The sequence below is a fragment of the Sus scrofa genome, chromosome 13, assembly GCF_054392235.1.
Source record: "Sus scrofa isolate SSC_HxYL_T2T_F1_AM1 chromosome 13, Sscrofa_HxYL_maternal_Yorkshire_Landrace_v2.0, whole genome shotgun sequence".
Taxonomy (NCBI): domain Eukaryota; kingdom Metazoa; phylum Chordata; class Mammalia; order Artiodactyla; family Suidae; genus Sus; species Sus scrofa.
In genome coordinates, this window is record NC_139395.1 from 43,157,591 (window position 1) to 43,179,914 (window position 22,324).

A 22,324-nucleotide genomic window follows, 5' to 3' on the forward strand; every position below is an offset into this window, starting at 1 on the left:
TTTCTCTCCCAGTGTTCCCAGGGAAAGCCTCAGCCAATCCCTCAATGTCTTTATATTGCTCTTAACTCTGCCCGTCCTGTGGCTTTAAACCTCTTAATCTAGCTGAGTAATGGACAATTTGTGGATATCAGAGAACTGTCCAAAAAAGAAGAGAAAAATAGAAACATAAGACCTGTGTAAAAAGTACACAAATAACTGTCATTCATGTGATCTGCTCCTCGGACAGGCCGTTAATGACCACGTGCCTGAAACATTTCTGCACCTCCTTAGGTAAATTGCTCAGCACAGCTTGGGTTCCCGGAAAAGCAGCCTGTGAGCTGGGATCAGTTTTCAGGAGGTTTATAAAGGAATGCTTTTGGATAGCTGCCTGTGGAAGGGAAGGGATGAGAGGAGGCAAGAGTGGGCAGAGGGAGAAATCAAACCTCCAAGAAGTCTCGGTGGAAACTTGGCCAACCCTGTGAGGAGTCTGGAAGATGGGATGGCCCTTGGGAGCTGGCCTGGGATGGCTGGGTTTCTGTGCCCCGTGTTGGTTAGCCTTTGGATGTGGGGCTCTGGGAAGGGGCTGTGCCCTGGAGCTGGAGGCTCTCTTCAGCTGAGGGAGAGCCTGGGGGAGACCAGGATGTGCAGATGGGGACTAGGGGAAGCTCTCAGGACAAATGTTAGCCAACTCAGTAGGGCAGCCTATAGCAGGGGCTGGATTTTGGAGGGTGGTTACACAGCCTCCTCAAGGGTAAGCTCTTCATCAGGAGAAGCCAGAATAACTGAGAGTGATGACTTAGATATGTCATCAGCACGCAAGCTCTCCCCATGAAGCTTTAGGAACGGGCTGGAATCTGGGTATTCTGTGCACACACAGGCTGCAGTGGCACATTTCCTTTCCCAGCAAAGTACTGATTGACCTTTAGTAAAATGCATTCTTGGAAGTGTTCACTACTGAGATGATGTAAATCAAACTGACTAGAGGGCACAGACCTGAAACTGAGCCTGCCAGCATCTGACTTCCTTCACCCAGTAGATGGTCCCAACTTAGAACAAAAGGATACAGGCTCCATCCTCATTTTGTAGAGCCGCTTAAGAGCTCTGTTGCTGAGAAAGCAGCCAGAGTCTGCATAGAGAACTAACAAGTCTGTCCAGTGTGTGTGTGTGTGTGTGTGTGTGTGTGTGTGTGTGTGTGTGTGTGTGTGTGTCTTGATTGACTATAGATCTAAGTATGTAAAGATAAATAGAAAGATAGATATCAAGTGCCTGACTGTCTTATCTCTCTGGCTCCTTTGTGTGCATGGCTTCATGGAATCCGACAGTGACAGGTGGGTCAGCAGAGGATCAGACTTGACTGGCTAGCTCCTAATTCACCTTGGAAGGTTAATTTCTGGTGATGAAAAAATACAAGTCAGGGAAGGAGAAGACACAAGTTTGGTCTCAGCTCTGCTTCCTTGTGTAGCTGTGTGATTGTTGGCAAAATGCTGAACCTCTCTGAGCCCCAAATAACATCTTGGAAAAAAAATCAGGAAGAGTAATTTTGCGTGTGTTGTCCTAGGAATTCTTAATGTGCCTTCCAGAATTACAAATGCTGTGATTATACTAAAATTGACCAAGGTGAGCAAAGTTATTGATTTTCTCCTGCAAGTGACAACAGGGTTGAAGAAGATCGCAGTTCACAACCCACCTTGCTTTGGGGTATAAGAAGGTTTACAGTGAGTTTTCGAGGCTAGCAAATTTGCATTACATTGAACTTCTTGGAAGTTTGAATCAGGAGATAGAGGAAGACTGACACTCTCACCCCTTCCTCTCTGAGGCTGGCTCAGATATCCTAGACCCCAAAGAAACAGAGGGGCAGCTGAAGCTGCAGGGAAATGACCCAGACTCTCCTTCAGACAGATTCTTGTGAAAAAAAAGAGTTCCATTTCTTTGATATAATAGAAACATCTCAAGATAAAAGGAGGCTACATAGTTTTGATGGTTCCTCTCCAGCAGCACAAAGTGGTTCTCTAATTTGAGACACAGCAGAATCCTTTGCACGGCTTGTTAGAGCAGATTGCTGGGCTCCACCCCAGAATTTCTGCAGGTCCTGGGCGGGGCCCCAGTTTTGCATTTCTAACAAATTCCCAGGTGGTACTGACCTTGCTGTTCCAGGGACTTCATTTTGAGAACTCTCAAGAACAGTACCAACCATGTTCTGAAACAGCATCAAGTATTCACTCAAAAGTGGGGAGGACACCGAGCAAGGGAAAATAGCTTTAAAAAGTTTTAAGGTGTTTATTAGTCCCTAATGGTTTACCTTGAAAAAAATCTTGATGCCAAAATATCTCAGGTTTTAAAACCAGCTTTTGAAGTGTGTTCATGCACTAAAGGTTACACATATGAAATCTGCATGCCTTTCAAAATGAGTCATTTCCATCAAAGACACCTGGCTCAGAGGAACTATCAGTTTCACCATTTTGGCACTTTACTGGGTGTTTTGCAGAGTTGAGGGAAGTGGAAAAAAGATGAAGTCACATAAAACCCTGCATGCCACTGTGACAAGTGTCAGTGAGGCTGAGGGGTGGGGGGTGGTTTGTGCTGGGGGCAATGTGGTGAGAAGCAAAATAATTGCCATTAGGGCAAGTAATATGGTTTCCATCCCCTCTCTCTCCCAGACAGGTAAGGGAGACAGAGTTAGCCCTTCTCTAACTTTTTGAAGATCCCCTCCCTCATCTTTCAGGGGATCATCTTGTCATTCTTGAATTCCCTTTCCAAATCAAATAAAGAAAAAGGTACAATGCATCTCTGGAGGAAAAAGTCTGTATTAAAAGCCAAAAAAAACCACAGAAGTACAAGAAGAAACGCCCATCTGTCCACGTCACTGGATAGATCGTCTTGGAAAAGGGTCATAAAGTTCATCTTCAGCAGTAACAATATATCGATGTTAAATCATTCCCATGCCCCCCTTTTTAAATAAATTAAAAAAAACAACAAACTTGAAATACTATGTTCAGATACAAAGAGCTTCTCTTACTACAGCAATAGCAATTTGATTTTTTTTTTTTACTAAAACTTCCATTTAAAACAGTTATTAAATATATAAAACAAATACACAGGATTTGGTCATTTTCTGCCATGAATATAGGGCACGTGGGTGCGGGAAGGGAGGAGGGCAGGGGGACGCAAAGAGGGGAGAGGGCCCCATTTCCCTCCACTCTTGTCTTCCAGGCTGCGGATCCCACCCTGCAGGGCACGGGCTTTCATCTGCTTTTAGGAGCCAGAAGCGCGGCACAGACCTGGCTTTTACCACAGGCTGGGGTCTCTCCGGCGGCCCCCTCCCCGAAAGAAGAACTAACGGTCACTACACACGAAGCACGCCGGCCGAGTCTCCCGGCGGAAAAGGCACCGAGAGCGCGGACACAGGGCGGACGTGGGGAGGAGCGGGGCGGGTCACTTGGTCGCCGCCCCCGAGGTGACGGCCGCGGCGGCGGCGGCCGCGGCGGCGGCTGCGGCGGCGGCGGCGGTGGTGGTCCCCGCGGGCACCGCGGCGGGGGCTGCGGCGGCGGTGCTGGCGGTGGTCCGGCGCTGCTCCATGCCGTTGGGCAGGAAGCCGGCGATGATGGGCACTGGCCAGATGAGGGCGGCCACGCTCCACACGACGATGACCAGGGTCATGAAGCAGGCCACCAGCGTGGACTCGATGGGCTTGCGGTTCAGCCGCCAGCCGGGCTCTCCCTGAAGCTCCTCCAGGCTGAAGTCCAGGCAGCAAAAATGCAGCGGTTCACCCTGCAGCCACAGTGGCCCGGGCGGTTCCGCCGCGGGGTAGGAGGGTAGCGCGGTGGGCGCCCCGGCGGTGGCGCCGGCGGCCCGGAGGCGGCCCGGGCGGCGGCCACGCACCCAGCCGCAGCCCACGCAGAGGCGCAGGTCCTGCTGCGCGCCGCCCGCCGCCAGCCCCAGGTGCTCGATAAGCAGTGGCGGCCCGACGCGGTGGAAGGCGGCGGCGAAGAAGGCGCGGCCGTGCGCGTTGGTAGAGAAGAGTAGCAGGTCGCACTGGAAGCCCCGCGGGCGGCCCCAGCGCACGAGCAGGGAGCTCAGCATCTGCCGCTGCACGCTGATGTTGCACGGCGCCGCCGCCACCTCCTCCTCCGGGCCCGGGTGCTCGGGAGCCCCGGGCGCCGCCGAGGCCAGCAGCCGGGGGGCAGCGGGCTCGCCCGCGGACGACGCGTTGACCGAGGCGTTGGGGGGCGCCCCGAGGAGGCCCGATGTGTCCGCGGCCCCGCCGCGGGCTGGCGGCAGCGGGCAGGCGACGGCCAGCAGCGCAGCGAGCAGGGGCAGCATGGCCTGCGGCGGGCGCCTACGCGCGCGGGGCCGGGGGCGGCTGCATGGCGCGCGGGAGACGAGCGGGCGAGCGGACGGCAGGACCGCGGGGGCTGGTGGCGGGCGGAGTGAGGACGCGCCGAGCCCTCGCCAGTCCGCGGGGGCGGCGCGGAGGCGGTGGCTTCGGCTCTCTCGGCTCCGGGTTCCCTCCCGGCCTGGCGACGTCTGGGTGTCCCCGCTGCCCCCGGCGCGGGGGCCCTCGGACAGTCAAGCTGATCTGCGAGGCCAGGCGCTCTCCGGGAGCAGGATTCCCCGGCTCGGCTCCGCCCCCCGCGCGCCCCGCCCCGCCCCGCCCCGCCTTCCGCGCGCGCGGCTCGGAGACACCCCGGAGGGCTTTTGCACGCGCAGCCGAGGCCAGAGCGGGGGTGTTGCCGAGCGGGCCGGGATCTGTGAGGGTAGCGTGCGGGGGTGGGACTCCGAGGCCAGCGCGTGGGCAGGGGCCGGGCCTGGCGTCGGTGGGGGTCGTCCCATTGTCAAGGCCTGGGGTGGCTCCGCCGGCGAAACCTGCGGACGCTCCCAGGCGGCTCCGCCACACCGCTGGAGTCCGACTCCAAGCGGAGAAGGCGCTCTGGGAGAATTCTGTCCTGGGAGAGAGGTTTGAGGGCCTGGCTACCATTCCTTTGTTACACCTGAAGGGGGGCCTGCGATGTCTCACTCTAGTGCTCACCTGGACCCCGCCTATTACAGAAGGTAAAACTGAAGTGGAGAGAGGGGGTAAAGACTCCCCCCAAAGCCAGAACTAGACCCCCTGGCCGCTAGTCTGGCCTTTCTCTTAAAAACCTGGAGAGTTTGGCTAGCTTTTGATGCGCATTCACCGCAATAGATTCACTTGGTTTTCTCACAGCAAGCGAACTCCGAGGAAAATTCCAAGAACGCTACAGAGTTTGGGTAGAGAGGGTCTTGTGGGAGTGGGAGCCCTGCAGCCTTGTAGTTCTGGGGTTCCCGATGGGGGCTTTCGCTCCCAGGAAACAGATCCTCCTGGGCAGCACCCCTGCCTGGCAAGTCCAAGAAGCAGGTATTTATGAAAGATTTGTGTGTAGAGTTCATGTCAAGGGAAGATTTGTCTCCCTTAGGATATTAAGTGGAGGGAGGCCTGTCGGGAATAGTGTGCCATGATCAGACATATTTTAAAAAACTTCTTTCCTAGTAATTTAGCCTTTTACAGGTGGTAAGAAAGGTCAGTGATGCTACCCTAAGATGATAACCCTGTAGTTGGAAGCCAGCATGCTCTATGAGCACCAGAGAGCTCAGCTATTCCTGAGTCTGAGAGGGAAGGACTGGGGCGGCAGAGGAAGGCCCACACCACAATGGCACTCCCTCTAAACCAGCTAAATTTCCTGAACAGAACTACATTGCTAAGCTTGGTGGCTGATTGCATTTCTGGCAGATTTGTCTACTCTTTCTAACAATGAGTAAAACCAGGTTGAGGAAGATGTAAAAACAGTTCCGAAATTTAGGTCCCAAGCCTACCTGGCTTCTTTCCAGCTGAACAAGTCATTACTCTGACTTGGCCTTGGCTTCCCCATCTGAACAGTGGGGATAGTGGTACCTGCCTTGCAGGGGTGCTGTGATAAATGCACTCAACCTAGTGTCTGTACATTTGTCCACAGAAGCGCTCATGTGGTCTGGAATGGCCCTTGGTTAATTTCCAGAGGAGATGGGCGTCCCCTTTGGTTTGTCTTTATCACTTTTCTGCTGGAAAGCAGTGCTACTAGAGGGGACAATGTGAATTTTCACGCTTTTATTAAAAATTGGTTTTTGTTTTGGCCTTGCATGTCAGGAACAAAATCTTCTGTCTGATATGGCGGAGCTGTTTTAATCCAAGCCACATAACTGGTGAACAGCCCAGGAACAGGAACATCAGGTAATCCTGAAGGCTGAGAGAGGCCCAGTCTTCGTTTTGAGCTGGATCAGTATCTATGGCAGCAGATGACCTTCTCTAGGGTTTCAGGCAGAGGTGGGGGCTTCCTGGCTTTGTCTGTAGCAGCAGGGAGGCTGCCACAGAGGGAGGAGTCAAAGTCCCCCTTGGGGAGCCAAGTTCACTGCAAACTTGTGCTGCCATTGCTTGCATCCTGGAAACCCGAATCCTGCCCACTTTCCCAGCACATGCCAAGGACTCCAACCCCTTGCCCTTGTTCAGAGGGACAACCACAGTTCTAGATTGATTTGCTATCTTTTCAGACACTTGGGATGTGAGAAGATAAGAAAATTATTTTCAGTCTTGTTTACAGCTGTGTTGCCAGCAGTAGAAGAAGCACCGAGCACAGGGGAGAGGCTCAGTGGGGTTTTTTTGTTGTTGTTTGTTTATTTGTTTTGTCTTTTTAGGGCTCTACCTTCAGCATATGGAGGTTCCCAGGCTAGGGATCAAATTGGAGCTGCACCTGTTGCCACAGCCACAGGAACTCAGGATCCAAGCCGAGTCTTCTACCTACACCACAGCTCACAGCAGTGCCTGATCCTTTAACTAACTGAGCGAGGCCAAGGATCTAACTCACAGCCTCATGGATACTAGTTGGGTTTGTTACCACTGAGCCACAGAGGAGCTCCTCTCAGTGTTTGTTGATTGGACAAATTTGCCTGTTAGTTAATAGCTCTGGCTAGCCACCATTTATTTAGTACTTTCCACATGCGAAGTGTTTTACACACATCACCTCTGCTTTTCTCAACAATCTCAGGCTCAGAGAGGGTGAGTAACCTACCTGAGGCCCCACAGCAGCTGATGACAAAGCCAGAATGTCAATCCAGTCTCCATTGACTCAAAAGTTTGTGCTCTTTAAAGAACTAATGGTATCTTGGGAGTTCCCACCATGGCTCAGCAGTTATCGAAACTGAGTAGCATCCATGAGGACTCGGGTTCACTCCCTGGCCTTGCTCAATGGGTTAAGGATCTGGTGTTGCTGTGAGCTGTGGTGTAGGCTGGAGACGTGGCTCGGATCCCACATTGCTGTTGGCTGTGGCGTTGGTGGTAGACTTCAGCTCTGATTGGCCCCTAGCCTGAGAACCTCCATGTGCTGCGGGTGTGGCCCTAAAAAGACAAAAGGCACACACACACACAAGAACTAGTGGTATGTTTTTTTTTTTTAGGCTATACCTGTGGCATGTGGAAGTTCTGGAACCAGGGATTGAATCTGAGACACAGCTGCTATCCATGCCACATTCTTAATCCACTGTACCACAGAGGGAACTCCGGTATCTTATCTTTTGAAGGTTGTGTTCCAAAGTGTGTGCATAAGTTAAAATAATATAATTCTTTTTTAATTCTATTTTATTTTGAGAAAAACTTTTTTGGTTGAATTTCTTTTTAAAAATATGTATTATAAATGTATTATAACAGCATTAGACAAAGGTTGGGAAACAGTGAAGGAAACCCCAGCTACCTGATTCTTCTCTATATTTGCATCGTTATTCTTTGACGCAATCTTTATATTCTCTAAATGCGCAACTAATACTCTGGAAGAAAGGAACTTATATTAAAGTCCCACCACCTTTAGCAACCATTATCACTTTGTGCTCTTCCCTTCAGCCCAGCAGGAATCCAGAGGACCAGCCTGGAGCAGAGGGCACTAAACACACAGTTGCTGGTGGAGTGAGTGGTCTGAAAACCCTGCCCGAGTAGCACAGACCTGTTGTAGCTCCCAGCCTCTTCCCTTTCCCTCAGCCCCTCTATTCCAAGCATATTGGCTTCCTTGCTGTTCCTGGAACACACCAAGCAAATCCAGCCTCAAGGCCTTTGTCGGTGCTATTTCCCCTGCCTGGGGCACCGTTCTATCTGTCTTGCTTGCTTCCTCCCTTCCCTCAGATGTCTGCTGAGAGGTCAGCTCCCCAGAGAGGCCTTTCTGGACCATTCCTGTAAAACAGCACCCATTCCCAGCATCCCCATCTCTCTCCATCCGCTTCTGCATTGTTCAGTGTCTTCCTGGTACTTATCATCAACCGACACACTGTATGTTTTTCTTCTTTGTTTAGTGTCTCTCCCCTTCTTTGGAACGCCTGCTCCCCCAAAGCAGGGCTTTATCTGTTTTGTTCAATGGAACAGTGTGTGTCATATCATAGGGTTCGGTAACTAGCTGACGAGGGAGCCAGTGAATTCAATAGACCAGGCTGACCCAGCAGGCAGGATTTGGGCCACAGTCGGGGGGTGGGGGTGAGATGGACAGAGCCACACCAGTTCCTCAGCAACAAGAGCCATGCAGCCCACTTGGCCTTGCCCTGCCCAGGCTGGCAGAGGAGCCAGGCCCCACCAGGAACTCTGGCGGGGCAGAGTTTGGCCTGGAAAGCTGAATTGGTCTCACAAACCCTGACACCCAGAAGCACTGAAGGGCATGAACCAGGGCAGGCTGAATGACTAGGAAGAATGTCCCAGATGAGCCTAGACTTTATCAATTTAGGGAAGAAAGGCAAATGAAATGCCTTTTACCTCTCCAAGTCCTATCATTTTTATCAAACACATGGAAGACTTTGATAAATCTCTGTTTTGTCTGTAAAATAAAAACAGCAAGGTTTTCTAGCTGGACTGGATTGTTAGGAAACAATCATGAAGTCTTCAAAGACCGTAATCAGTAATGATGTCCAGTCATTTTGCTCTCTTCAGGGCCTGCATCCCTCCCAGGTGTTAGCTAATTTTTCCTCCTGCTGCCTGTTGAAGTTATACTTGACAACAAGATCTCTCTGGGTTATTTGAATTCCTTTTATCCAACGACCTCAGAATGCCACAGGTACAGTGCTTCGTTAATTCTCTCTTGTTATGTAGGTGGAACGCAGATAATCTTACCACACGCTGTAGACTGAGAGGTAAGCAAGCAGCACAAAAGGATCCTAAAAATAGGACAGAGAAAAGAGGGGCTTAGAAACCAATGGTTCAGCGATACCAGAGTCGCCGCCAGTGCAGGTTGTGGTAGTCGTGTTGGCGTGTGTGTGATGGGAGGGGCAGTAGGATACAGGGGAAGAATTCTTTCCACGCCTGTCTCCCTGCGAAATCCCATTCCTTGGATGGGAAGCTTGACTGATCACAGAAGCAGCTGAGGTGCTGGGCCTCTGTGGTGGAGGCTGGGGAGGGCTGGTCGCCCTCGGCGTTCGTTCGGGTGATTAGAGCTGGGTAGTCCTGTGCCCTCTGCTTCCACGCTGCTTTGTGATCTCCCCGGGTGTCTCAGCCAGACCCCCAGGGCGTGGACGTTTACCCTTCCTGACCACTGTGGTGGGAAGGGAGCTTTCCCTCCTCACACTTCGGGCAGCAATTACAGCCCGCACAATTCATTTGGCAATTAATCGTGGGCTGCCTTGGGACAAGGCGGCTGTTGCCAGCTCAAGCTGTTCCTAGGACTTAATTATGTCTGGTGCGTTCGTTGTTTGCCCGTGGTGCGTGGTGGGCTGGGCCCCTGCTGGTATTTCTTTTCTCTCCAGAGACCCAAACATCACGCTGAGCTTCTGGTAAGGTTTCAGCAAAGAGGTTTTGAGGAAATGGAAGCTTTTGCTGTTATGGAGAGATGGAGAGGGTCTAAGAGAGGGCAGGGAGGATGAAAATGGTGCCTGGGTGATACTTGTACGAAATAACTTGAAGGGGACAGAAATCCTGGGCTTGGCCTTGCAGTGGTACTTTCATCAGATGATAACTGCCCCTTAACACTTACTTCGCTGCAGGCTCTGTGTCAAGCAGGTGAAGTGCATCCCACCATAGTCTCCTGAGGAAAAGATTACTGTGGCCATTTTATGGATGAGGGAAACTGAGGCTCAGGGAGATTAAGTCCCTTGTTCAAAACCACAGTAGTGGAACCAAAATTCAAACCTGGTCTGACAACCTCATTCTTAATTATAGCCTGCTAAGTGGCCCCCACTGTCACCAATAACCTTGTGAATTGGAGGTTATCTTCCTGGTTTTTCTTTTTTCTTTTTTTTTTCTTTTTTGTCTTTTTTTAGGAGCCATACTCATGGCATATGGAAGTTCCCAGGCCAGGGGTTGAATCAGAGCTGTAGCTGCTGGCCACAGCCACAGCCACAGCAACTTGGGATCTGAGCCACATCTGAGACCTATACCACAGCTCATGGCAACGCCAGATCATTTACCCACTGAGGGAGGCCAGAGATTGAACCTGTGTCCTCATGGATGCTAGTCAGGTTCGTTACTGATGTGCCATAACGGGCACCCCTGTCGTCCTATTTTAATGATGAGGAAGCAGGTGCTGGGTGGCTGGGCCTCTGGCAAAGGATGGATCATCTGCCTCTCTTCCTGAGTTCCAATTCTCTCTAGGCTGCGCTTGGCCCCAATTCATGAATTCCACCAGTACTGAAATTCTTGGGGGTGTTTTCCCAATAAGGTGCATCCTTACAGATGGAGCCCTGGGTTGTGGTTCCCCACATCCACTGCTCTGCCTCCAGGGCCACCAGGGCACCTGGTACAGAGCAGGTGCCCCGTACATGGTGGTTGAGAACATGGGATTTGGCAAGGACTGCTCAGCTGGACAGACATCCAGCCTGGAGCTCCTGAGATACCTGGGGGCCTTCAGGTATGACATTGACGGATTCTAAGATAATGTAGTCACAAGTTACTTGGAGAAGTATTCAAGAGATATTGACTAAACCACACTGATGGAGACAGCAGAGTAGTTTCTGTGAAAAAACCGTCACGTGAGTATCTGTCAGATGAATCTAGCTGAAATTATCCTTTAAAAACATTTGGTGGGGGGTAATATGGTGATATGTGTTTCTAAAACTTTGATGCTGGTTTAATTTCTTTTGGAAAGACAACCCTAAAGCAAATGATATTTTGTGATTCTTGTATCCATCTTATAAAAAATTAAAATGTCATTTAGCATTTCCAGTTGTAAATCCTGAGATTTCAATATGGCAAATGCGGGAGATAGAGCTGGGTCATCAGAGCCAAGGCAGCTGAATGTTCCCTGTCAACCACTAACCAGTGTCATAAAAATTTCCTTCATGCTGCTTCGAAACAGCACCGAAGACTCCCTTCAAAAGAAATCGTTGGCGTTCCCTTTCCAGAGGTAGGGAGGAGACAGGAGAAGCAGGAGCCCATTTAGAGAAAGCCAGGAACATTGGAACACATTTGTCAAAGTTTTCATGTCTTCTAACCACCCCCTCCATGTGCCTGGGGACATCTGCCACTCACCTGGGCTTGCACAGTCACTCAGCTGTCCTGCCTGGCATTCCATTTATGTTGAGGTGGCTTCTTGGTCTATCTGTTCTTTTTCTACTAAAATCCCCAGATTTGGGCTTTTGAGAGAGTTGTGACCGTGAGCGTGGCCTTTGGAGCTGGACAGACCTGGACCCGATATAATGCTTTAACTTATTGTCTCAGTTTCTTGTCTGTGAGATGAGCCCAAGATCTGCTCTCTCGTGAGGCTTAAATGAGATTCTTATTGCAAAACAGTCTGGTCAGGGCCTGCACAGGGTCAGCCTTTGGTGAGTGTGGCTGCCATTTTGGGTTGCAGAAGCTTGTGCATGTGGCTGCTCCTTTGTTCTTACACTGCTGTGGCAGTAGGTGTATTTGCACCTGCAAGGGTTCATCATTGTGTGTGGGAAATAGAGAGGGATGGCTCTTGACTTAAGAGAAGCTATACCCCTGACTACATGGAGTCATCCTTAGCAATCAGGTAAGCTTGGATTCCAGTGGCCATGAGAATTGGAAGGGATCACAGAGGCCACTCACTCTAAGCTCCGTATTTTATAAAGGGGGAAACTAAGGCCCAGAGATGGGTGCTGGCCTTGCAGAAGATCGCATTCTGGTTGGCAACAAAACCAGGACTGGAAGCCGAGACTCTGGGCCAAGTGGCCATCAAACATGGCACCTCTCTAAGTAAAGTCCTTTACAGTGCTTTTACAGCTGCCCTTGAAAAATGAGGTCCAGTTACAGAGAGAGCAAAGTGCCTTTCTAATTTACTTCGAGAAGAAGAGGAAAATGATGGGCTTTGTAATTGCCGGAATCGCACTTCTAACTCTATTTACAGGATGGAGGATTGATTGCATCGGCTGAAAGTGTTGGCATACTTGGCAAGCTTCCATTTTGAGGCAATTAAGCCTTGCTCCCTCCAGCTTTGCTGAGAACCTGGGTCAGGTCCCAGGAGACCTGGATGTGGGTGGGAAGCCAGGACTGAACCAATCCCAGCCTTAAATCCTAAAGAAGTCCATGGAAACAGGCAGGAACTTGGAGCCCACTGTCCAAGTGAGGCCATTGGGGCCATCAGGTCATGCCTCTTCTTGGTACCTGGGCTATTGGCCAAACCCTTGCAGTCCCTTGCATGGTATCAGAATCCCCACATGACAACTTGCTTGAAACTCTGTACCAGGACTACCCAGAGCCTGTGCGGCTTGTCCTTACCACCCAGGCTAGTCCTCTCAATGGCTGTCTCCATCCCAATTGTACCTGAGTTTGCTCTGCCCTGTGCACTTGGGAGATGTGAGCTGTGAGCCTCTCCAGGGAAGAACCCAGTGCTACCCTGGAGCTGGGCCTGTGGTCCCAGCCCTGTACATCCTAGCCCAGCATGGCTCACCCCCTCTGGCTGGATGTTAACTAAGCAATAGAGCACACAGGTGGGAGGGATCAGACTTCGCCTAAAGCCAAATGCCTGTGGAAATTTAATGGGTAAAGCCCAGAAATCTATGCTGCCCACTTGCAACTCACTTTTGAGTGATGGTAATGGAAAGAAAACACATTTGGCCTCCCATAGACAAATAGCAAGTCTCCCATACTCCACCAGGGCCCAGCCATCTTACTGTTCAGAGACCAATACCTGCAGTCACCTGCAGTCCCCTGAGTGGGCATCTCCTGGAGGGGACTCATTAGGGTTCTGAGCTGACCCCTGTGGCTTATACCTTCCTTAAATCCAATTCACTTTAGTCTCTTGTTTATCAGTGGTCTGGTCTCTTGTTTTAAGCTCCAAAATGGCAAATCACTTTTGTAGGCTAACTTGAATCGGCTGGAAGTTGTTGCCTGAGTGCTGTGTTAAGAAGGATTCTGAGGCCTAATCTCAGCTCAAGGGGGAAATGTTGTGATGGATCAACAGTAGCTGCCAGGGTACAAAACAATACAGATAGTGATTATTTGTGGATTTGTCTGCCACTTTCTTCTGCAAAGGATATCCCTTCTCTTGGGTGTTTTCTGCTCCCTAAATCCATATGGTTCTGGTGGGGCCATATGGATTTAGGAAACAGGACCAAATCCGCATGGTTAAGAGTATCTGGCCCCTGGTTTCAGTGAGGGTTTTGTGACCCAGCCATAGCCAGTCATAGTGCCCCACCCACCTAACCACAATGACTTGTGCAGGGAAGAAGCATGTGACCCAGGCCAGCCAATCAGAGACCTTCCTTGGGATTTGATACATGAAGCTGGGCCAGAGAAGGCATCTTTTTCCTCTGGCATCCCTAGCTGGGAGGAAGGAAGACTAGAGATGTCTACAGCTCCACCCACCCCTTCCTCTACCCCCTCCCCCCTCCTCTCCCTGCACACAGATAGCCTATTTGTAGTGGGAAGAAACAACCAACAACAGAGCTGAGAGATGCCAGAAAGCTTGACATTATTGTTTGAGACCCTAGATTGTGTGGGACTTGAAGCCTGCGCTGCCCCTGTTCTGACCACCTTGTGAGCTCAGAAGCACAGTTGTGAAACTGGAAGTGGGCAAGAGATGCATATCTGACACCTGCAACCAAATACATGCAGCAGCTACCTGTCAGCTCTCTCGTTGTCACTCAGAATGCTCTCAGCCCATGCACAGCTTTTGTCTTACTGGGAATCCCCTCTACTTCCTCTCCTCACAGCCTCCAAATTGCCTGGCTCTACTCCTTGAACTCCTAAAATTATTCCAAGGAAAGAAGGCACTTTTGGAGTTTCTGTTGTGGCTCAGCAGGTTAAGGACCCTATGTTGTCTCTGTGAGGATATGGGTTCAATCCCTGGCCTTGCTCAGTGGGTTAAGGATCCAGCCTTGCTACAAGCTGTGGTGTAGGTCGTGGATGCAGGTCGGATCCAGTGTTGCTGTTGCTGTGGTTTAGGTCTCAGATGCAGCTCCGATTCAAGCCCTGGCCTGGAATTTGCATATGCTGTAGGTGTGGCCCTAAAAAAAGAAAGAAAGAAAGAAATGCTCTCACTATGAAGGAGTGTGCAGCCATGACAATTCTGTTTACGGAGTATTTCATGCTAGGTATGACATCAAGACCACCATGCAGAATTTAGCCCCTCGTGGTGTCCAGAGTATAGATCCCCCAGCACTTTGGTGGTTTGTATAATCTTCACTGATGCTTTGTGTTTTGGGGAGAGGCCACATTGCATAAGGCCTGGAATTCCACCGACCATGTCTCAAGATACTCCCTGTTATGGGCGGGGCGAGGAAGGTCGGGGCTTACCTTCTCTTGCTTTTTCCCACGTAGCACCCAGTCTCAGTGTACTCACGTTCCTCCCCTCTTGACTTCCTCAGGGATGCTCAGAACCCTCCCCTCTGTTGTGAAGAGTAATCTAGTTCTTCCCCAGCTCTTGCCTCCCAGTGCATCCTGGGAGTCCGCTCACCTGAGCCATGCAGGGAAGCAGACCCTCCCTCTTTATAAGGCCATTGAGCCCTGGGTTTTGCCACTGAAGCATGTTCCAGACCTTTCCCATCTCCACCAAAATTGACTTCCCAGACCTTAACTGTGCCTGAGTCCCCTGGAGGCACCCCCTAACTGTTCCCATGCAGCAGAGCAGGAGTAGGGCCTAAGATTCTGCATGTCTAACAGAGTCCTGAGTGATTTTCAGGGGATGCTGAGGCCACTGGTCTGGGGACCACACTCTGAGAACCACTGGCTTGGAACATTTCTTTTGTATACATGGAATACTGGAATTTTGGTGAACAGTGTTTTCTCCATCTTGTCACTTATTATTATAGCATTACTCCTGGAGATGGAAAAAGTTACATAAGTATGTTTATGCCGAGGGCATCTGCTTCCCAGTTTCTCCAGGGAAGCGGAGAAGGGGATCCCAGACTGCCCATCAGCTGGGTTTGCTTAACTCAAGAGATCTAGATCTTTCCATGGCTTGGAAAGATGATGTCCAGCAACTAACCAGGGCAGCTTCCATGGTGCCAGGATGGGGAGCAGCGTCAGGAGCAGGGCTGGACTAGCAGCTTTTAAAGTCGGGTCCCAGAAGCCAGGTCAGGGATCAGTCAACCCACTGGCAGCTGTACTTAATTACCACTGTACTGAGGGCGTGTCAGAGATGGCCAAGGGGACAAATGGCCTCCCTGACCCTCTTCCCTCAGGCCCTTGCTCTCTGCTGGGGGTGGGGGAGCCAGGTCAAGTCAGCATGTGAAAATATGAAGGTGGGGTTCCCATCGTGGTTCAGTGGAAACGAATCTTACTAGTATCCAAGAGGGTGCAGGTTCTATCCCTGGCCTTGCTCAGTGGTTAAGGATCTGGCGTTGCCGTGTGCTGTGGGGTAGGTCGCAGACTCGGCTTGGATCCTGAATTGCTGTGGCTGTGGCGTAGGTTAGCAGATGTAGCTCTCATTCAACCCCTAGCCTGGGAACTTCCATATGCTGTGGATACAGCCCTAAAAAGACAAAAAGAAAAAAAAATATCAAAGTGCCTCCGACTCATGGTGGGCACTGGTAGGAAAGAGGTGGAGAAGCCCCAGGGGACCTGGTTCTAGTCCTGTGCCAGTGTGCCCTGGTGATCCTTCCATCTTGAGCACGTCACGTCACCTACCCTAGTTCCTTTGTCTCAATAAGGGGCATGTGCTAGATGATGTCCTCTGCTCCTTAGGATCCACAGGCAGATGCGTCCTGGAAGCTGGCACTTCACTTCTCCCTTGGGACTGTCTCTCTTTTGTGGAGGGAGAGAGAGGAAGGGCCAGCTCGGATGCTTTGAGAACTCGGGCCAGTTTGGATGTTCTGACGAGTGTTGCAGCCTCTTCGGTTAGAAGAGGTCATCGGGCTGTGAGAGACTCAACATCCTTTCTTGGTCCCCGGGGTGGTCCTTTTACTCTGACAAGTGAAGCAAGACGTTGGGGAGCACAGGTGTGGAGATGGGAGGCATGCTGGGCTTCCACATGTGGGGAGTGCTCAGCACAGCTGGACCACATCAGATCCCCTGCTGGCATCAATAGCTCTCACCAAGCCTGTCTGGATGGCAGCCTTGACTGCTTAGAACGAATGTGGATTGTGAAAGGAAGGGAGGCGTTCCACTTGGTGGGGGCTGGGGGGACTGGTGGACAGTGTTGGCATCCTTGGGCAAGAATGCGACCCCTCCCTGCAGCCAGCCCCAGGATGTGGCATTGCCTTCTAGGGTCCTGGTGGGGATTTGAGGGTCATTTATGTGGGACACCTTCCTGGGCCAGTTGGGGCTGCCCCTGAGTGTTAGTACAGACTTGGACTCAGGGTTTTTTTCCCTTTCTCTCTTCCTGTGTCCTTCTTTCCAGGTGCTTGGGGTTTCTTTTAGCTGACAGTTAGCCGAGCACTTCACACTTCATTGAAAAGTCACCACAATAATTACCAGATCATTAACAGGATTTTGAAAAGGCACTTCAAAGCATCTCTCCTGGAATTGCTAAGACAGGTGTAAAAGTCTATCCAGGCAGAGAACAGAGGTTTAAAGGGATGTTGGGGACTGAAGGTAAGGTGTTAATTAAACTGGGCTGAGCAGTGGGAGGGATGGGTAGCCTTCTAATCAGAGCATGGTAACAACCCAGGTAACGTTGAAGAGGCCTGACAGTTTCAGACAAAACCAGAACTGTACAGACTCTGTTTCTCCTCTTACACTTTAATAAGGAATCTGACATAAATCCTGGGTCTTCCTGAGGATGCCTGGTACCTGTTTTGACAAGGTTCGTATACAAGAGACATAGACCTTCCTGCAACACAGGCTTCGTTATTAATTTTACTCACAATGGTTAATGAAAAATTAAATGCACAAATGGTAGGGGGATGGGGTGGGCAGATAAGCTCACCTTATATCAAAACTCCTGGAGGAAGGGAGATAAATGGTTGGGTCTCCAATAGACGGCTGATTCGGTATGCTACCTGCTTTAGCGTTCACAGTGCATATGCAGTACATTCGCAGCTTCATACTGCATAAACAGCACACAGATTTGTTGCATTCTGTCAAATCTGCGTACTGTTTGGATAGAGATGCAACCCTTCCCTACCTGGGAGCCTTGTTTCTGGAGATCTTTGCCCATTTGCAAGTGATATTTGGGTGGCAACAGCCTCAAGTACAGACCTTCTCCTTTCTGCCATAGTCCCAGTCAGTGGGTTTCAGCCCTGGCTGCACATCATAGCCCTAGTGACACAGATGTCATGGCTGACCGGGGACATGTGGAATCAGAATCCCAGGGGCCGAAGACCTAGCATCTGTATTTTCAAATACCTCTCAAGGTGATTCTTGTGTGGTTTTTAGAGTACTGGTGTTTGGGAACTAAGTATAGGAGCTGAAATTACTTTTTGTGAGGTTTTGGGTTTCTTTTTGGCACATTCAAAGCTACTTGAGAGCACAGCTGCTTTAAAATGTTACCTGAGGGTCTTCAGCCTCCTTGAAGGGACTGATTTGCAAGAAGCATTTTCTAGATGCCAGACAGAAAATGTAAGCCAAGCATAGGAGTGTTCGGGCTCGTGGTGACCATCTTTAGCGTCAGGCAAGCATCCGTCTGGCACCTTGCAGGCTGGCAAGGCAGAGTGTGAAGTCAGCGGTGTTTCGTGCTTGGAGTATAACAAGCTCCACCTAGGACATCATGCTATATGGATATGACTTGCTAAAATGCAACTGTGTCTGTTTGTGCACAAGACCATGCCTGCTGTGTGGGCCAGAATGTGCTGCTCCCACCTCCATACCCCAGCCCACATTCTCTGACTCCTGGATGGTGGTCAGGCAGCCTCAGGCTGCCTTCTACTACAACGTGGTAGGGAAGGGAGGTGCTGGGTACTGCCATAGGGGATAAGGGTGATGGAAGATGCTGGGCTGTCCCAGAGAGGACCAGCAGATGGGAGGGGCTGTGTGGCCTGAGAGGATGATGAGAGTGATGGGTAGGGTGCCATGCTTGGGAGGAAGGTGTCACCAGCTAGATGGAAATCCACGGCTTGGGAGATCCTCTGTAACGAACAGATCAACCTGTCCCCATCCGAGATCCTTCAATGTGCTGTATCAAATAGTCATTTTGGATTTTATTAAAATCATCTTGAAAATCCACCCTATTTATCATAGACCACCTGGTGTCTCTGAAACTTCTGTAGGCATTCTTGGGGCACTCAGATATCTCCTGCCTGCCTTTGGCCCTGATTCCTGTTGGATTCCCAGTCTCTGTTCTGTGCTATTGTTTTCCCAGTAGGATGTCAACCCACCTCACTGATCCCTGATCTTTTCTTACCTGCAAAGTCTTGCCAGCTGAAAGCTTTGGGTGGAGCAGACTTCCAGGCCCAAGTCAGCCGAGTCTGGACACATCACAAGGATATCCTTGCCCTCAGCCTGGTCTGACCCCTTTACACACACGCTACTCCTCATGTTATAACAACAAAGCATTCCATTCCTGGCCCATTACCCCTCTCATCTAGCATCTCCTCACCCCTCTGAAGCCTCCGACTCCTCGCTTGCCAGGGCAAGGCTGCCAGCTGGGAAGGGAGACCAGAAAGATCAATTAAGGGAGGCAGAGGGAATGACCTTCCTATATAGCTTAATTTCAGCATTAACATCAAATAGCCAGAGATTAGATTGTGCAGACAGAAGCCAATTAATTACATGCAAATTTTGGCAAATCATATGCAGATAACACATGTGACTCTGCCCTTGATTGCGTCTGCTTAGATGTGTTTCTCAGGAGCAGACAAGGAGAGATCACTGGGAAAATGCATTCAGGATGTGGGCGCCTAAGGAGCAAGAGAGGAGACTAATAGATTCTTTTTTTTCCTCTTCTCTCCTTTATTTTATTTTTTTTTTTTATTTTTATTTTTTGGCTGCCCTGAAGCATATGAAGTTTCTGGGCCAGGGATCCAATCTGTGCTGCAGTCGTAACCTGTGCCATAGCTGCAGCAATAGATCCTTTAACCCACTGTACTGAGCCAAGAATCAAACCTGTATCCTGACACTGTAGAGATGCCGCTGATCCCCTTGTGCCATAGTGGGAACTCCTACACTGTCCTTGAAATCTAGTGTATCTTTTATACTTATAGTACATCTCTAGTCAATCACTGTATTTTCATTGGCAATACTTGATCTATATTTTATATTTCATAAAATTTATATAAATACACATATCTAAGTTGTTCCAAATAGACTTGAAGTTTCCAAGTAACTGAATCAGGTATGGCTTTTACATTTATATTAAAAAAATTTTTTTTGTCTTGTCTTTTTTAGGGCCGCACCTGTGGCATGTGGAGGTTCCCAGGTCAGGGGGTCTAATGGGAGCTGTAGCTGCTGGCCTACGCCACAGCAGCAGCAATACGGGATCTGAGTCACGTCTGCAACCTACACCACAGTTCATGGCAACGCCAGATCCTTAACCCACTGAGCGAGGCCAGGGATCGAACCCGAGTCCTCATGGATGCTAGTTGGATTTGTTAACCACTGTGCCACAATGGGAAGTCCTGCGTTTAAATTAATTCAAGTTAAATAAAATTTAAAATTTGATTTCTCAGAGTTCCCTTGTGGCTCAGCAGGTTAAGAATCTGACCTTGTCACTGCACTTCTCAGTCACTGTTGTAGTGCAGGTTGGATTCCTAGCCCGGGAATTTCCACATGCATGCCTCCACCCCAATATTTTTTTTTTTTTTTGGCTTTTTGCTATTTCTTTGGGCCGCTCCCTCGGCATATGGAGGTTCCCAGGCTAGGGGTCTAATTGGAGCTGTAGCCACTGGCCTACGCCAGAGCCACAGCAACGCGGGATCCGAGCTGTGTCTGCAACCTACACCACAGCTCACGGCAACGCCGGATTGTTAACCCACTGAGCAAGGTCAGGGACCGAACCCGCAACCTCATGGTTCCTAGTCAGATTCGTTAATCACTGCGCCACGATGGGAACTCCCCCAATTTTTTTTTTGATTACTCAGTTGCTCTAACCTCAGGTCAAGTGCCCAGAAGCCGCATGTGCTAGTGGCATCGTTCTAGAGTCTGCTAAGTCAAGCTCATTTTGATCAAATTCCCTGTACCCAAGCACACAGTGGTGTGTTAACAAGTGTCTATCTCTGTTTAAGTGATGCACAAACTCTCCAGCCAGAAGACTGGAGACCTGCCTATTGCTGTTGCCCCAGTTCCAATCAGTGTGACCTCAGGTGGCTTACTCTACTTGTCCAGCATCTGTTTACTCATTTGTTAATGAGGAGGTGTGATCTCAAATGTCTCTTCTAGCTCTCAAACTATGTTTTATTCCTCTCTTCTACAAGACGAAGGAATGAAGGCATTATTAAAGCCGTGGGCACCAGGGTGTGCGTGTGTGCATGTGCGCACAAACACACACACACACTCTTCAACAAAACACAAATAGTCAGTGTTGTCACTCTCCAGCATTTGCTGAAATGTTGTGGGCAAACATGACTCCCAGGGCGTCTCTTCCTCTCCTCCAGCACCGAGGGATGTTTTTCAGAAGGTCCAGGGTAAAGAAACCTCAAAGCATTGTCTGGGCTCCAAATTCCAGGAAATATTGCTAGTTTGTCCTTTTTATACACCACCTTTTAAGGAAGAAAAATCCTATACATGGACGGAATCCTACATTGGTTTCTGCATTGGTTTTGAGTCACTGGCTTCCTGGAATGGGCTGTGTTCTTTTATGTATAAAAGAAAGAGCCTTGGCTCTCCCAGACTCCCCCTTTGTTAGAGTGTTTGTATTGTGTGCACCTGACTTGTTAGGCAGAATGGGGCTTTGGGTTTATGGGGTAGCATAAAAGCTCTACTCTGTTTTAGTTACAGAGCTATCAAAGGATGCTCAGGGAATTCAAGCCAAACCAGAGAGTAACGACTGAGGCTTAAGGCCCAGCAATCCATGTAATAATTGTGTTGGCCTTCCAAATGGAGGACGTAGACTTGTTAGCAGGATAAAACTTTAGGGCTCTGTGGGAAGGTCACTGTTCGGTAAAACAGTCTCCCCAGACTGGGGACCTTTTACTGCTACAGGCTCATTTCTTTGGATCCTGAAAGGTGGAGAAGGTGAAAATAGCATCTTCACCCTAAAATGAGAGATTCTAGTCTTAGGTTTGAATTTGGTAGAAGAGAATAATAAGACACTGAATGAGAGAAGAGGCAGGAGGGGACAGGAGGAAGTAAAAGGACACTAGAGGAAGATGCTAGAAGTTGTCAGCCACTTTATATTAAGCTAACAGCAACCTGGAGTTTATACAGATCAGGAAATACGTATAAAAACCTGTCACCAGTTTATGCTCTCCTTTAAGAAAGACAGGCTAAAAAAGGAGCAGGAGTGTGGGGCTTAGTTTCTTTCACCAGAGTGAGAGTCGGAAGAAAAGTTATAAACCATTTAGTCATTCATCTTTTTATCCATTTCTGTGGTAGATAGCTTTCAGAGAAGGTCACTATCAATTCCTGCCACTCCATCCCTCATATCCTTCTATCACGAGCTCTGGTTTCTTTCCTTCTCCACTTGATTCTGGGTTAGCCTCTGGCTTGGCTGACCAACAGAATGTGCTGGAACTGATGCTATGCCTTTGGGAGGTTGTCCTGTGCCATAAGGGAGCTCCATAATCCAGTGTGATGAGAGGCCATGTGGAGAGGGAGAGGCCAGGGGCACTGGATGTGGGTGAAACCTTCTGGGACCTTCCCACCTAGCCCAGCCACGGTCTGAATGCCATGAGTGAGTGACCCCAGCCAATGCCATGTGGAACAGAAAAACCGCCCAGCTTTGAACACTGTCCAGATTCAGGACCCAGAGTCATGAAAAATATAAATTGTTGGGGCTTTAAGTCACTATGTTTTGGGGTAATTTTTCATCCACCCGTAGATAACTGAACATATATGTTTTTTGACAGCTACATTTAAGGGATTCCTTTTTTAGTTTTCAAAACAGATTTTTGATCATAA

General features: G+C 49.7%; 1 protein-coding gene across 1 annotated transcript; it reads right to left on the bottom strand.

The window, feature by feature from the left end:
• Positions 1-2,765: 2,765 nt before the first annotated feature.
• Positions 2,766-4,589, bottom strand: TMEM158 (transmembrane protein 158). Its single transcript, XM_003358398.5, has one exon. The coding sequence runs from the start codon at positions 4,297-4,299 to the stop codon at positions 3,412-3,414; it is 888 nt and encodes a 295-aa protein (XP_003358446.1). The 5' UTR covers positions 4,300-4,589; the 3' UTR covers positions 2,766-3,411.
• Positions 4,590-22,324: the final 17,735 nt, after the last annotated feature.

Bases quoted from the DNA above. Each gene is read 5' to 3' on its own strand.
- TMEM158 (XM_003358398.5), bottom strand. From the start codon at position 4,299: ATGCTGCCCCTGCTCGCTGCGCTGCTGGCCGTCGCCTGCCCGCTGCCG.